Source organism: Elaeis guineensis, chromosome 10, assembly GCF_000442705.2.
Source record: "Elaeis guineensis isolate ETL-2024a chromosome 10, EG11, whole genome shotgun sequence".
Lineage (NCBI taxonomy): Eukaryota > Viridiplantae > Streptophyta > Magnoliopsida > Arecales > Arecaceae > Elaeis > Elaeis guineensis.
In genome coordinates this window covers 7,669,279-7,685,027 of record NC_026002.2, presented here as the reverse complement: position 1 = coordinate 7,685,027, position 15,749 = coordinate 7,669,279, and the positions used below count along the sequence as shown (strand labels likewise).

General features: G+C 36.5%; 1 protein-coding gene across 1 annotated transcript; it reads left to right on the top strand.

The window, feature by feature from the left end:
- The first annotated feature begins 5,226 nt into the window (after nt 1-5,226).
- On the top strand, nt 5,227-8,587 carry LOC105053429 (exocyst complex component SEC15A). The gene is made up of 2 exons (XM_019853071.3): nt 5,227-5,424; nt 6,103-8,587. The coding sequence occupies exon 2, from the start codon at nt 6,116-6,118 to the stop codon at nt 8,483-8,485; it is 2,370 nt and encodes a 789-aa protein (XP_019708630.1). The 5' UTR covers nt 5,227-5,424; nt 6,103-6,115; the 3' UTR covers nt 8,486-8,587.
- Nucleotides 8,588-15,749: the final 7,162 nt, after the last annotated feature.

Genomic DNA, 15,749 nt, shown 5'->3' with positions numbered 1-15,749 from the left:
TTTATTTGAAGTGTCGAACATATTTTTCTCTTAGTGTACTTGCATTGCTTTTATCTCTCTCTTTTTAAAAAGAAGTATATGTGAGGATCCGTGCAGATATGTATTTAATCTCACATTGACTTTCGCTGGAAAAATTTTGGATATTCATACAGAATCAAGAAATTCAAATAATACATTTTGGCTATCTTTTTAGGTGAGATCTTATATTGTTATTAATAGTATCAAAATTGATCTAGTCCATCGTCTCTGCGGATTGAGGATATTATAGCACGGATTTATTGGGACTAACTATGGGCCGATCGTGATATTTATGAATGGATGCGTGAGTTAGGATCCTTAACCTCATGAGGATGTTAGGGCTTAAATGAGAGATAAATATGGAGAGTATGTGAGTATCCGTGTGGGCATATATTTAATACTACATCGGTTATTTGCTGGAAAGATTTTGAATATTTATATAGGATCAAAAAATTTAAATAATATCTTTTCGCTAGTTTTTTTGGATAAGGTTCTATATTATTACAATATACATAGATAACCAAAGAGTACTACCCTCTTATTTTTAATTTGATGGACTACAATATCAAGGGAGCTATCCTTCATCAAAAAATAGTGAGGTAGCTAGCTACCTCTTGAAGCATCAAGTTAAAAAAACCAATAAAACTAGGCAAATCTTCCTAATATTTAAAAAAATTTGCAGTTGACAATAGAATCCGCATCACACTGCAAGCAAAATTAACATCTTTTACTATCAATTCGAAGGACTGAGGTATGGGAAGTGGGATATATGACCAATTCTGATTATAGTAGCCATCAAGAGAAAACAAAAGAGGTGATGGTAATAGAAAATGAGGAAGTTTCTGATGAGTCGTAAGGAAATTTCTAAATGCTAAGTTGTAATTCAAAAAACAAGCCCTTCGCCAATCAAAGGACCAGCATTTCTCTTTTATTGTCACTTATTTTTCTTTATCTTAACTTACATTTTAGTTCATAGATCCTAGCATAGTGCCATAGTTATCATTCTCTTCCATGAGAAGATAGCACCTAGCTAGTAGCTAAAGTACTGGAAGATCAAAGTTTTAGGATCTGTAATTTATCCTTTCTGCTCTCCATGCATTATTTTAGGTCTGCTCTCCTTCTCCATCCCATCCTAGGAGAGAGAAGAGTTTGGATGCCAATAATTCTCTGGCACACTGAAGGGACTTGGATAGCTACTACGTCGCCGCCATCGGGATGCTCAGCTGTTTGGCTTTACGGAATATGATCCACAATAATATCGCTCAACACCATCCCTAATTGGGCCATTTGAATGGAATCCTCATGCCTAGCCAGGAGCAGAGATTCTCGATGAGCAAATTGGCTCTAGCCTCCTTAGAGATCATGGCTTTGAAGAGTAGGTCCCATAAATAGGGCCAGTGCACCCCTTAGCTAGTCCTTGGCACAGCTTGGTTGGATTTCATATGGATGAGAGAGACACTAGCGAGATTTGTTGGAAGCAATAACGAATCAATTAGCTATTATATCAAGGCTATTTGTTGAGCAGCAAAGAGTCGCCCTCGACTTTGCTTGTGAAACAAGGTGGTTTAAACTATTAGTAAAATTTTACTGCACCAGTGATTAATTATTAATTGATTACTTTCAATATAAATGTTATAATCATTAAATGAAGTATAAATGTCCTAGCTAGCTAGTCATTTGCAACTGCTTTCGTTTGCAATAGTTTTGGGTATCTGTTATTATTCATTTATGATTTTATTATGAAAATGTTTATTAATTTCTTCATGGATTAATGAATTTATTGTTAACCAGTATACATGCGTATATTAACCATTAAAATGGGAAATCTTTTGATACAATAGATTAGCTAAACTTTATATATTTTTTGAGAGGAAGAATATAATTATAAAAATAAATGCTGAAGATGTGGATAATCTATGGGTAATATATATTCTCTTCCTAGTAAACGAAGCAATCATACCAAAAGTAGGAAAAGAATATTCCTTCGCTTTTCCTTATTGTAGCGTGGACTTTGGTTCGGGTGGGGATGGGGGAAACTATTTTTTTCACCGTGTAGTTGCTTATCTTATCGATATAACGGAAGTTTCTTGTTAGAGTGCAAGCGATGTTAAGCTTTTGTTTTACCATATAATATTAAACATATATAAGCTGTTATAATAGAAAACAGTCGTTAAAAATAAAAATAAATATATTATCCGTCAAGTTGTTGATCTTGCATCCGAGTGAAGTCCGCAGCGGATAAGCAAGAATCTGATTGAGCATCCCATCCTATTTGAATTGGATGTGAGCAAGAATGTCGTAGGATTACAGCCAGGGACTATGTCATCGATCTCAAAGAGAAATTCTTTGTGCACGCGGGCGGTGTAGGAAATCCGACGTGGAGTGCATTGTCTTATTCACTTGTCTACGTGTCATCATTTTTCAACGCGTATTTAATGTCTGCAGATCGATTTTTTGTTTAAAAATTTTATATGACGAAAATACCTAATTTTTTGAAAAAAATTATAATATCCTGTGACGTAATATAGCCTAGGATGTCATAATATGACTTAAGATATCATGATAGGAGTATTTTTATCCAACAACTTTTCAAAGTACATTTAATGCTTATAAGATGACTTTTTCGTTTGAAAATTTTGAATGACGAAAATATTCTATATTTTAAAAAAAATTATAACATCCTGTGCATATCATGGATGCAGAATGTCATAATATGGACATAGAATATCATAATATTTTTAAAAGTAAAGATATTTTCGTCATATAAAATTTTTAAATAAAAAATCGATATGTAGACATTAAATACGCATTGAAAATTGATGACTATGTAGATCAATCGGATGAGGTGGTGCACTCCACGTTAAATTTTCTACACGCCTATGATGCACAAAGAATTTAGTCAATTTCAAAATAAAAATATATTATTTTAAATATTTTTATTATAAAAATTATTGTTAATAAAAAAATATTTTTTGTCAGATAAATAGTGAAAATGTGAATAAGTGGCTATATCTTATATTTCATATGTCCCAGTTGCCAATGGAAAGCTACTAAATTGGGTAGTTACTAAAATTGGACACTTCAGCATGATTTATTGACTATTGAGAAGCCTATATTGATATTCCAAAAGCAATGGCTTTAAATAGATGGATATATTTCCATCATGACTTTGTAGGAAATCCGGTAAATATACACTTTATTTTAGTTTCCTACTTTTATTTTCTAGGTCATTAATTAAAGAATGAATGGAGACTGGCATTTCGCAGTCCCTCTTCTTGATGCCAAAATTTTTTGCGTTTAGCATGTATGGTACACTTTCAAGCTACCATGAACAATATGATTTATAGTCTCCAAATCCAATAACAAAGTAATTTATTATTTTGATGGACACAACCAACTGCAGGATGTGCATTCTTTTTTTTTTTTTTTTGTTATAAAGGAAGGCATTGATGTATGGGATTTATTTATTAACGTTAGGAGTGGTTGTAGCAAGGTTAGATCAACTATACGTCACAAAGCTTCATTAACATAGTACAAATGTTTGGATTTAATACATGAGCTCATAAGCTAATATGGGGCCTTGTTATACATGAATATAATAATTTTTTAATCCATATCTTTGTATTAATTCTATGTGCACTAATAATAATTAATTTTTATCATTATTTTATCATTATGGTACGTTTTTATTGCTCGAATAATCTACTGTAAATTTTTGGTTCAAAGAGAAGAATAGTAAATGTGAGCAAAATAAACAAAAGATGATTATTTATGTGAAGCTTTACTTTACAAGTGCATACACAAATACTTAATCATGTATAAAAATTTTTATTAAATAAGTTAAACTTATTCTCGTTCATTGTATTTTAATTACATTCATCTGGTTTAATATCTTATGTAAACAATTAATATTTTCATCGCCAAAGATGTATAAAATAATTTTGTTAATCATTTTCATATTTAAATAGTAATAGCTTATTATTTTTAAATAAATAATTATTTTTACACCTTATATACGCAATGGATAAAAAGTATATAATGCCCTGCGTGGTACTAGGATTCTTACTATGATCGAAAGGATGTGGTTTTTTTTGGACTGCTCTCGTACTAGATTGATATGACCGTCCGTCTGTATCAAAAAACAAAAAGGATGTGGCTTTTGGGGTGCATGCATCCTACGAGTTGGCGTATGGTTGGAATCATGAGTCAATCTAATCAATGGATATACTCTAACTTACAAAAGTGATCCATAGAGTCGGTTTGTTGGACATATCTCTAACATAAAAAATCTATCCAAATTTGCAATTGGTGAGCAGATTTCATAGGTTGGATGAGCAACTCTCTTTTTGTGATTGTTCCTACAACTTTTTGGTTCGGATTGACTTAGCTGGATTTAGACAACAACTGTAAGAGAACGACGGCTGAACGTATAGAACAAGTCTCATCTCTGAATAAAAATTCTCTGGCTCTCAAATCAGAAATAGATGGAAAGGAATGAGCGTGAGAATCTCATGTAGGCCTCTATTTATAAGCAGATGTTGAAATACCATAAAAAAGAAGAAGAATCAGGTTGTTAGTCTTTCCTTGTTCACGTGGATTTTGAAAATTTTTTAGCTCGGGTCAGCTAGCATCAAGGTTAGAACAAGTTCAGCTTCCTTGTGCATCAATTTTAACTGAAAAAAAAATTTTCTACCCATATCAGTGATTAAATTAGATAACCCGTACCATGCTACTCTTGTTCAAGCTTGAGTTCATCGATGATAGCACCAAGTCTAGCCACGTTTATCGGGTTGATCCTGACACTCGATCGATCTTGACATTCATAGCATGCTATTCTTGTTCAAGCTTGAGTTCATCGCCTGATCAGATTCATCTGATCGATCATGACCAGTCCTCCACCCGATCCATTTGCATAACCCATGATCCATGATGCATTGTTTATAGTGAAGAGAGTTGTACAATCTTGGGTGGTCGCCATATTTTCTGGTCCTAAATGATGTAGGGCATATAAAATATACGGTGTTAGATGATATAGAAGCTGGCCAGGGTGTTATAGTATTGCAAATCGTGTACGGTGAAGAATCCAAACTCTCATTTGCATTTCGTTGGGTTTGTTATTGGGTTTTCTCGTGGGTGCTTGTAGAAGCGGACACGGGAGAGGAAGCAGTCCAAAAGGACCCATTAACGGGCCTCGTTAAAATCGGAGGAACCAACGAGACGGCAGCAGAGAGGGTGCAGAATATATTAATTTTTTAAATAAAAAGAAATAAAGCAGAGAGAGAGGAGACCAGACCAGGGGTTATAAGGGGCTCCTTTTTCTCAATTTCCCTTCGCCCTTAAGAATAAAAGCAAGATTCCCTCTCTTCCTCTTCTTCGCCAAGTCACTGGAGCTCGCCGCGTTCGTCTGTGAGTAGATGTTTTTTTGTTTAAAATTTTTTTATGCTTGTTTCTTGATCTTTGGATTCTTTGAGTGTTCTGAATGTGTTTGTTCTTAAAACAGTTTGTGTTTTGCTGCGGATTCATTTCATTTGCCTTCAACTTATAGCTGAGCTCAATCAGTGGTGGCTTTTCCTTTTTGATTTTTTTGCTATATATATATATATATTTTTTTTTTTTTATGGAGGATGGTTGGGTGGTTAGTGTCTTTTGTTTGGTAATAAATGAAGTTAATATTCTAAAATTATGCATGAAGCAACATAATTTTGAGAAATGAAAAACACAATTTCTTGGTGCCGTAGATCTTATTTTCGTAGTTTTTCTTCTTCTGATATATCGATTTACTTGGAGGAAGAAAGAAGTTTGCATCATTGTGAAAAATCTTGTCAAGAAAAGAGTTTTCTGTGTTAATGCTGACATAGAATGCTTAGTTGTATGAACAATTTCATGGGCCCATTGTTTTTTTCTTCTGTTGTTTGTATCACGATAATCCAATTATGATAGTGACTAGGAAATCTCCTTTAAGTATCACCTTTTAGGTAAAATTTTCAAAATTTTTCTCTTTCTGGGTGTTTTTTTTTTTTTTTTATAGAAAAATTACTAGGCATTTGTTTCATTTAAATGATCTGTGTATGCTTTCTTTTGTAGTTTAATCTGGACAATGAGTGCCATACCCAAGAAGAAAACTTTGGCAGAAAATGGGGATAAAGGAATTGACATAGGCCTGGTTACTGCAATCACAAATGGCGAGGATTTGGGTCCCATTGTTCGCCATGCTTTTGAATTGGGGAAGCCGGAGGCTCTCACGCACCAACTCAGAACCATTGCCAAGAAGAAGGAAGTTGAGATAGAGGAGCTCTGCAAGCTTCACTATGAGGAATTCATTCTTGCTGTTGATGAGCTACGTGGTGTGTTGGTTGATGCTGATGAGTTAAAAAGCATGCTATCCAGCGAGAATTTTCGGCTTCAAGAAGTGGCAAGTGCTCTTTTGTTGAAGCTTGAGGAGCTCCTTGAGCTCTATTCAATCAAGAAAAATGTTACCGAGGCCTTGCAGACATTGAAGATCTGTGTGCAGGTCTCAAATCTATGCCTGACGTGCAACTGGCACATATCAGAGGGCCGGTTTTACCCTGCACTGAAGACTTTGGGCTTGATTGAGAAGGGGACCTTGCAAAATATTCCGGTCAAGGCTTTCCGAAAGGTTATTGAGAAGCACATACCAGCAATAAAGTTGTATATTGAGAAGAAAGTTTGTTGTGAATTCAATGACTGGCTCGTGTATATTAGGGGCATGGCAAAGGAGATAGGGCAGTTGGCTATAGGACAGGCTGCCTCGGCCCGTAAAAGAGAGGAGGACATGCGTTCTCGCCAAAGAGAAGCTGAAGAGCAGAGCCGTTCGGGGGTTGGTGATTGTGTGTACACCTTAGATGTCAAGCATATTGATGAAGATTCAGTGCTAGAATTTGATCTTACACCTGTATACCGAGCACATCACATCCACACTTGTCTTGGCATTGAGGAGAAGTTCCGTGATTACTACTGCAAGAATCGGCTGATGCAGCTGAATTTGGATTTGCAGATTTCAGTGGCACAGGCCTTTCTTGAATCCCATCAACCCTTCTTCACACAGATTGCTGGGTATTTCATTGTAGAGGATCGGGTTCTACGGACAGCAGGGGGATTGTTGTCAGAGAGTCAGGTTGAGACAATATGGGATACAGCTGTTGCCAAGATGACATCTGTTCTAGAGGATCAATTCTCTCACATGGATGCTGCAAGCCACCTTCTACTTATCAAAGACTTTGTCACTCTTTTGGGGGCAACCCTTACACGGTATGGATACAGGGTAACACCTCTGATGGAGGTTCTGGATAACAGCAGGGACAAATACCATGAGCTTCTCCTCAACGAATGCCGGAAGCAAATAGCTGACATCCTTGCTAATGACACTTTTGAACAGATGGTCATGAAAAAGGAATATGAGTATGACATGAATGTCTTGTCATTCCATATTCAGTCTTCAGATATAATGCCAGCTTTCCCATATGTGGCAAGCTTCTCTTCATCTGTTCCCGATGTTTGTCGTATTGTGCGCTCCTTCATCGAGGACTCAGTCAGCTACTTATCATATGGAGGTCGCATGAACTTCTATGATGTTGTAAAAAAGTATCTAGACAAGCTCTTGATTGATGTGTTGAATGGTGCTTTGCTGAACATGATCCACAGTGGGAACTTAGTCGCTTCACAGGCAATGCAAATTGCAGCCAATATAGCTGTTCTTGAGCGTGCTTGTGATTTTTTTCTCTTGCAGGCTGCCCAACTCTGTGGCATCCCTGTACGTATGGTTGAAAGGCCTCATTCTGGTTTGACTGCTAAGACTGTTCTAAAGGCCTCACAGATTGTTGCCTATAATGCACTGTTGAACTTGGTGAACTCCAAGTTGGATGAGTTTATGGCACTCATGAGCAATGTCAATTGGACAGCTGATGATGCACCGGAACATGCAAATGATTATATCAATGAGGTCCTTGTCTACCTTGATAGCATAGTGTCCTCCGCTCTGCAGATTTTGTCTTTAGAGTCCATGTACAAGATTGGAGTTGGTACACTGGGTCACATCTCTGACTCTATTGTGTCAGCTTTCCTTAGTGAGAATGTGAAAAGATTCACTATTAGTGCTGTGATGGGCATCGACAATGACCTCAAGATGCTAGAATCATTTGCAGATGAGAGGTTTGAAAGCACAGGATTGAGCGAGTTGAAGAAAGCAACCAGTTTTAGAGATTGTTTGGTAGAAGCCAGGCAGTTGGTTAACCTTCTACTAAGCAATCAGCCAGAGAACTTCATGAATCCTGTAATAAGGCAGAAAAACTATGGTGCTTTGGACTACAAAAAGGTGGCCACTATTTGTGAGAAATTCAAGGATTCACCAGATAGACTATTCGGGAGCCTCTCGAACCGCGGTGCAAAGCAAAATGCTCGGAAGAAGTCAATGGACATGTTAAAGAGAAGGCTGAAAGATTTCAGCTGAAATTGATTTTGCTACTTATTCTTGCATGGTTTGCTTATTGGATTCTGTGTAGCTCTTTTGCAGCACTCTATTTATGCTAGCATTTATCTGAGTTGCAGGTAATTGATAGTTCATGGTCTATAGAGGGTAGATGTCAACTTGTGTTGATGGAGCTCATAATTTTGAATTGCAGAGTCTTTTTGCTCATATGGTCATATGGCATATCCTTGGAGCATTCATGTCTAAGATTTTGGATCAACTGGATGTCTCTTTCATTTTATCTGCATGTTCACTGACCATTTGAAATTATTTTAAGAAAAATACAAATGTTCGGTGGATAGAGAGAAATGAATACTTATATTTTTGGTTATCAGCATCCATTAGTGCAAAAAATTGGGAATTAGACTGCTAATTTGGATAGTTACATGATGTGATTCTGAGAAGGGTGAACTATGCATTCTTAAAAATGTTATTCATAAATTATTGATGCCTGTGGTTCATTTGAATGGTTTATAGTTATTTCTGGAAGTGTGAGATAAGAAGCAGTGAAGAAATATCTCTGTCATAGCTTTTCCATTTTCCATGTCATTATACAGACGGATCTGTCATGTACTTTTGATGAATTTCATGCTAGGAATAAGAATTTATAATTCAGGCTGCAAAATGGAGACGAGACCATCAGTTTGGCAAGCCTCTAATGCAGAGAAGTGAATAATATTCTTGTTGTATCATTCTTTTACATTCTGCAACTTTTGTTGCTTTATTTTCATTTTAATTTTGTTTCCCTTGTTCTTTTCTCGACAGCAGTGGCTTGCTGCTGATTAGTGAGATGGTGGAACCAAACAAAAGATGCCATAGTCTGCTTCTAGTAATAATGCAACTTGATTATCAGAGGATCGTCTCTAAGTGGTTCGCTGGTCCATCATATTATATTAGCTAATACTTCATCAAGTTACATAGTGATACCACAATGACTGCTAGAAGTACAAGGTACTTAGCGGATAATTACTTTGCTTTCCAAGTTTCTTAGAAGCACTTTTTTCAATAAATTATATGTGTTTTTTAGGAACATCATGGTAGAGATATAGGTACTTTAGTTCTGATAGCCATTGCAATCAACTTCAAGAAAATGACAAAATTCCGGAGTTTGATGTTATTTCTTCCAGATAACCTATTCTGGAATGGAGTAAAAGAAAGATTTTGTTGATCTGTGCCATTGTTCTGTTAATTTTCTGTTCAGGGTCCACAATTTGATGCCAGATACCATGGATTACCAACTGGCCCTATGGTACACCCAGTCGTCAGGGGCTCCATCAAATTAGTAGTGTGTAACATTAGTAATGTTGCACTTATCCTGCAGATGAAGTTTTTGAATGGTCCTGCAACTCGAAGGCACTATGAAAGTTGTGTCTTTGATCCTGAAAATGTAGTACACTAAATTCTGTTCAAAGTGCAGGAGATATGCCTCCAGTTTTATCCCAGTTAGTCAGGAAGTTCTTTAATTTGATGGTTGTGTCAGGAGACAGTAATCTAAGAGCAGTAGCTCATGGTAGCATGAGTTTTAACTCTGTCATTAACAATTTAAGGCTCTCTTTCCCTTGGTCAGCCTTCTAAATTTTCCTAGCATTTTCTTTCAGAAGATACTGCACCAACTCACAAAGAGCTCACCTCAAGAAGTTTCATAAGTTGTGATGTATATCCATACATGTTGACTACTATAGATGGGGAAATGCTGTTTGTAGGCAATCTTTCTTGGTGCTTTCTGAGGTAAAAATATTTGAACTCTAAGAGAATTGAATTGTTTGATTGGTTGAAAGAAAAAGTGGGAGAAGTGGGGATGTTGAGCTGACCAGATAGCAAGTTCTGGATTTCATGCCCATACTTGAGCCATTTAGAAATTTTGGATAGGTTGTGTTGAAATTGATAACTCAAAAAATGGTTGTTTAAAATTGAGAATTATGGATAATGGCCATAGCAATAATAATTATATTCAATCCTTTAATGTTAACATGTTTAATCTTCATGTTGAGTTTGGAATTACAAGTTGGGCTGAATGTTTATCAAAAGCAACCTAATCTGAACGGGTGACAATTAGACCTGGATCCAATTTTTTGGTTTGATCTCTTAGGATTTTTGGGTTGTTATATGATATATGTCAATTTTTTGTTTGGGTAAAAGATATGTGATGTAGAAGTGCTCGGGGGAAGGGAAAAGTTCACGGTTCATGGGGCTTGAGCATGCCAGGACTAAACCTATGTATGGCTGGAATTTATCTTCAGATCTAAGTTTTCAGTGAAGGTGAGCTATGCGGGAGGTTTCCTTATCGAACGTATGAAAGGAATGATTAGGGTCTGATCCATGATGTTTGTTTTATGTCTGGATTAGAAACATGATGAAAAATGCAGAAAAAATTATGAAAGGGAGCAGATGGTTGTTTAGCTATTTTTGGCATTTTTTATGCCCATTCAGCAAAAATATTCATGCACTGTGTTACACAAATATGTGTTCTTTTTCTGCTTCCAAAAATATGAGTCTTAACTGTAGGTTTAATCTCAGCTAGATTTCCATTCTACAAGTACGAAAAAGAAACTTGATTTTATCATGTAGTATATCGAAGAAAACATAGCCATCTAGTGGCAAAATGAAATATCTCCTGATGATATAACCTCAAGTTCCCCAGCATAGATGTGTACTGGAGAGATCAAAAACAACTCTAATTGCATTGAGGTATCAATGGAATGGTCATATTCTTAGCATGGCCAAAGTCCTTGCATTATAATTGAGAAATTAACCATTATAGACAACTTGGACATGCAGGCATGTTCCTTAATAAGAACTAGGACAATCGGATATAGGTTGATCTCAACTATAAAGTGATCTTCAAACAGCAACTTAAGTTCTCCAGAGTCTAAACAAAAAAGTGTGCCAACCAAATAAACAATAACATAAGTGCTCTTCATTTTTGGTGAACCACAGAAACAGAAATGCTAAATACTTGACATTTGAATATGCTTGAAAACACTGGTGGATGAGTTGAGGGCTTCTAACAAACGACACATTTGATACTGTTAAATTATCACATAGGTGCCATAGTCCATAATTTGAAGTTTCATTCCAAACTCCAGATCTGAAAAATATGTTATAGCTGGAACTGATCCAAAGCTAGTGTCAGTTCCAGAGTTTCAGCCGAAACAATGGGCCAACTTTAGTAACACGGTTAAGTTATTCCAACATTTTGCATTTCTTCATTTTTTCCCCCCTTAAAACATTGAAAAGTATATGATCTAAAAAAAAATTACACTTGCAAGTTTTTTGGAAGATTAGTAGGCATTGCAATGTTAGAGAGTAAATTTTTGACACAGATTGGCTATATTAGAGCTTAAATTTCATAGTCATTTCTACTGTCGCTTATTAGATTGCCGATGATCTAGCACCCTACAAGTATGATTTTTTTTCTTTTTTTTCAAGAATGGAGGGATCACAACCAATCATTTTAAAGAGATGATGCAAGAATTATCCATATCAAATACTTGGGGAAACACCTTCCTGATTTTGAATATGGGATCTTCATTTAGAAGAGGGGGTGAAATCGGTAGGTGAATGACAGACTCATACTCTGTATGCGATGTCGAACATTCATTTTTGAAAAATAATGTTTTGTCTGTTACAGTGCAGAAATGATGAGGGTGGGAAGGCAGATGGACAGGCGAGGCTGGACCTCTCTTTTATTTTTAGGTGCTTGATAGTGCATGACTATTGGACAAGCAGGTCCCAGGGCTCTCATTCATTTCAGATGCTTGATGATACATGACAATTGGATATTTTGTAGGAGCTAGAAGCTTTTGCCATGCTGCTGTAGGTTGTCCCGCTTTATAGGCAGATGTAGATGGAAGAAGACAAGCTTTGATTCAAGTGACTGTCCATTTTGAGTCAAATAATTAGCAAAACAAGCAAATAACCTGGAGATGTTTTCCCATGTGCCTTATCAATTTACTTGAAGAAAATGCTATTCTAGACACAAAAAGTCTTGCTTCAGGCTTTCCGCTCCTGCAATCTTCAATTAAACATATTGTATAGCGATAATCATGCGACTTGCGCATCTAGCCTAGTTTTACAGTAACTCTGTTCAAGCTAACAGGATCAGGTGGAATCCATTTGTTTTTGGTGGAAAGCAACTTGGTTGTCAGTCTCAAGGAGCAAGATAAGGAATAAATTGGTTCTATCATAAAGAATGATGTCGGGAACAGATTTTTATCAATGATGCGTGGATATGAACAAAGTTCAGACTATAAATTATGAAGTTCAAATATGAAGTGAGAGGATTTTGGCCATTTCAAATATGTATTCTTACAAGATCTAACAGAAGATTTGTCCGGCCTGCCAGTTTGGTTGTCTTTTTTTGGTGGAATTTTGCTCTTCGGTGTCTCGATATCATAGCTGGAAATCATCCATTGTGTAATGAACGAAATGTTGTTGACCATTTCTGCTGTGGAAATGAACCTTCTCCTTGACTTAAGCTTCTTCCTACAACAAATGGAGTTGGCTTCTAGGAAGTTCATGATAGTGTTTTAGACACATTTTTGGCTTGGAGAGGAAAAGAGCATGATAATATTAGCACTGCTAGATTTTGTTCCCAAATGTAAGTGTTTAATGTTCTTTTTTTTTTGGCAAGAAGGTGTTTAATGTTTTTCACCTATTCTTGTGATGATTTCAGCCGGGTCCAATTGTTTGATTTCAGGCTGACCTCGAGCGAGCCAAGCATAGCTCAATCTCAACTTGTTTTATAATGGTTCTGTCACGCTCCGAATCTAACATCCGGATCGGATAAGTGATGGCTGCACACTTCTTAGAGCAAGTCCTAAAGAATATGCAAGGCCAAAATAAATCATTAAAATCTTAACATCCATAAAAATTAATTTCAATAATAATCCATAAAACTTGCATAATTACAATTTAAATTTCTTCAATCCTCTGATCAGGTACTATGACACTATTTATCCATCTGCTCACTCATAAATCTAAGCCATAACCAATCATGAACGTCCTGTAACTCTGAGAAGAAAAGAAAGATGAAGGGGTGTGAGCTTTACAGCCCAGTAAGAATTCTCATATCACACCAATATAATAATATAATCTAAAAATAAAGATAAGCAATAACACATAAAAGTCGATGTTCACTGTCCAGAATACTGCAAACATTTATAGATTATCTGTTTTATCAAAAGAGATGCATTATCATATGTTAATAAGTGAAACAATTTTATTCAACGATTGTTTCATGTCTTATCTTTCTATTTTCTTCCATTATCACATCGTCTTTAATCCTTTCTTTTTGGCTTTGGCTTTGGACTACAGGATCATGCGACGATCTTTTATTCGGATCGATTTCTGTGATCTTCCTCGGATCGAAATATTCATGATCTTTCTCGGATCAAATCATTCATAATTTTTCTTGGATCAAATTCTTCCATACATAAGTCTGTGGGGCTGTCCCAGGCATAAGCTCTTGGCAGGCTATTCCACATGACAAGGCAGTCCAAACCAAATTTTCTTTTTTTTTATTTTCATGAAATTATAATATTTGACTTCATTAATCAATTCAAATTTTGCAGTGTAATAAATATGTCATACCCATATAATCATACCATCAATCGCTGATACATTTGTATTGATATAACATACTCATGCTCAAAATCACATAAATAAATAACAGTGTCTCAAATTCATCGAACTCAAATTTAACGATGCAAAATCAATAAGATAAAACCAATGGTAAAATAACATATATAATGATGATCATGTACAGGGATTCTTACCTTTACCGGTGACTGATCCAAGCATAGAAATCAATGTTCTTCTTTGATTTATGAATGTCTTTAACAAAATATTCCACTCGATATCATATGCAGACGATCATCTCTTCATAACCCTAATCAAATATAAGAATCATATATAGAGAAATTACCGATAATCGATCCTAATAACACAGATTGAGGATCTCTTTAGGATTAACCAAAATTAGGACTTGTCTATGTATCAGGATCCTCCACTGATCCATAAGACTTCTAGAGAGAGAAAATCCATGAAGAGAGAGGAAATTTTAGAGAGAGAAAGTAGAAAGAGAAAGTGGAGAGAGAATCTTCGTATCCTTTCGATGAGGCAATCATGGTCGAGATCATCAGAGGTCCTATCAGGATGACTTAATATGAATCAAATGTTATAAATTTCGAATCGGATCGGACTGAGATCAGATCTACTGCACGAATTTTGGAGCAATCTCGGATCATCTTATTTTCATCTCAAGTTTATCCTAGAGTCTGTGATCAGTCAGAGAGAGAGTAGAAAGATTCTAGAGAGATAAAATCCACAAAAAGAGAGAAAGATCTAGAGAGAAAAAATAGAGAGAGAATCTAGAGAGAGAAAATATAGAGAGAAGGTAGAGAGAGGAGAGAGGAAAAAGAGAGAAAGGAGGGAGAGGAGAGAGAAAATTTCTCTCTCTTCTTTCTTTTTTTTTTTTCTATTTTTGTTTCCTTTATTTTTATCTTTTTTTTTCTTTCTTCTTTCTTCTTTTTCTCTTTTTCCTTTTCTTTTTCTTTTTCTTTTTCTTTTTCCTTCTTCTTCCCACGGCCTCCCTGGGCCGAACAGAGGATGGATGAGGGGGCTCCAGCTTGGCTCCGATGAGGGATGGCAGCATGGCCGAATGTCCGGCAGCAGGTGGAGACGGTGGTGGAGCCAAGGATGGCCGGCGATGAGGTTCGGCCGGCAGGAAATTTAAAGAATTTGAAAAACAGGGATCCACCTTTCTTTTATTTTTCGGTCATTGGCCGATCACGGCGGTCAAGACTTTAGGGAAGAGGATAGAGAGATGAGGTCCAGTCTCGGGATGGGACGCCGCAACCGGCGGTGTCGGTGATTGAAAAGAGAAGAAAAAGACCTCGTGCAAAACAAGAAACAGGGCATCTATCTTTTGTGGATTTTCGGCAATCTGATGGCGGGGGATGCACAGCGCCGTGGAAAGGAGGAGAAGGAAAAGAGGAAGGAGGAGAAGGGTTTACCTCATGCTTCAGCAGCGTCGTCGGCTCTATTTTCCGGCGAGCATGGGAAGAGGTTGCTACGGTTTCTATGGAGAAAAGGAGAGGAATCGGACTCGAAAATTACCGATGGAGGGTCTTGAGAGAGGGAGAGGCTTATTTATAGAGGTCCCTAGGGCTTCGATGGTCCTAGGATTCTCCTTCCATTCGGGATTCACCGGAGAAGAAGACTCCCATCGGAGTCTTCTTCCGGT

Coding starts and splice junctions, on each gene's coding strand:
- LOC105053429 (XM_019853071.3), top strand. CDS start 6,116: ATGAGTGCCATACCCAAGAAGAAAACTTTGGCAGAAAATGGGGATAAA.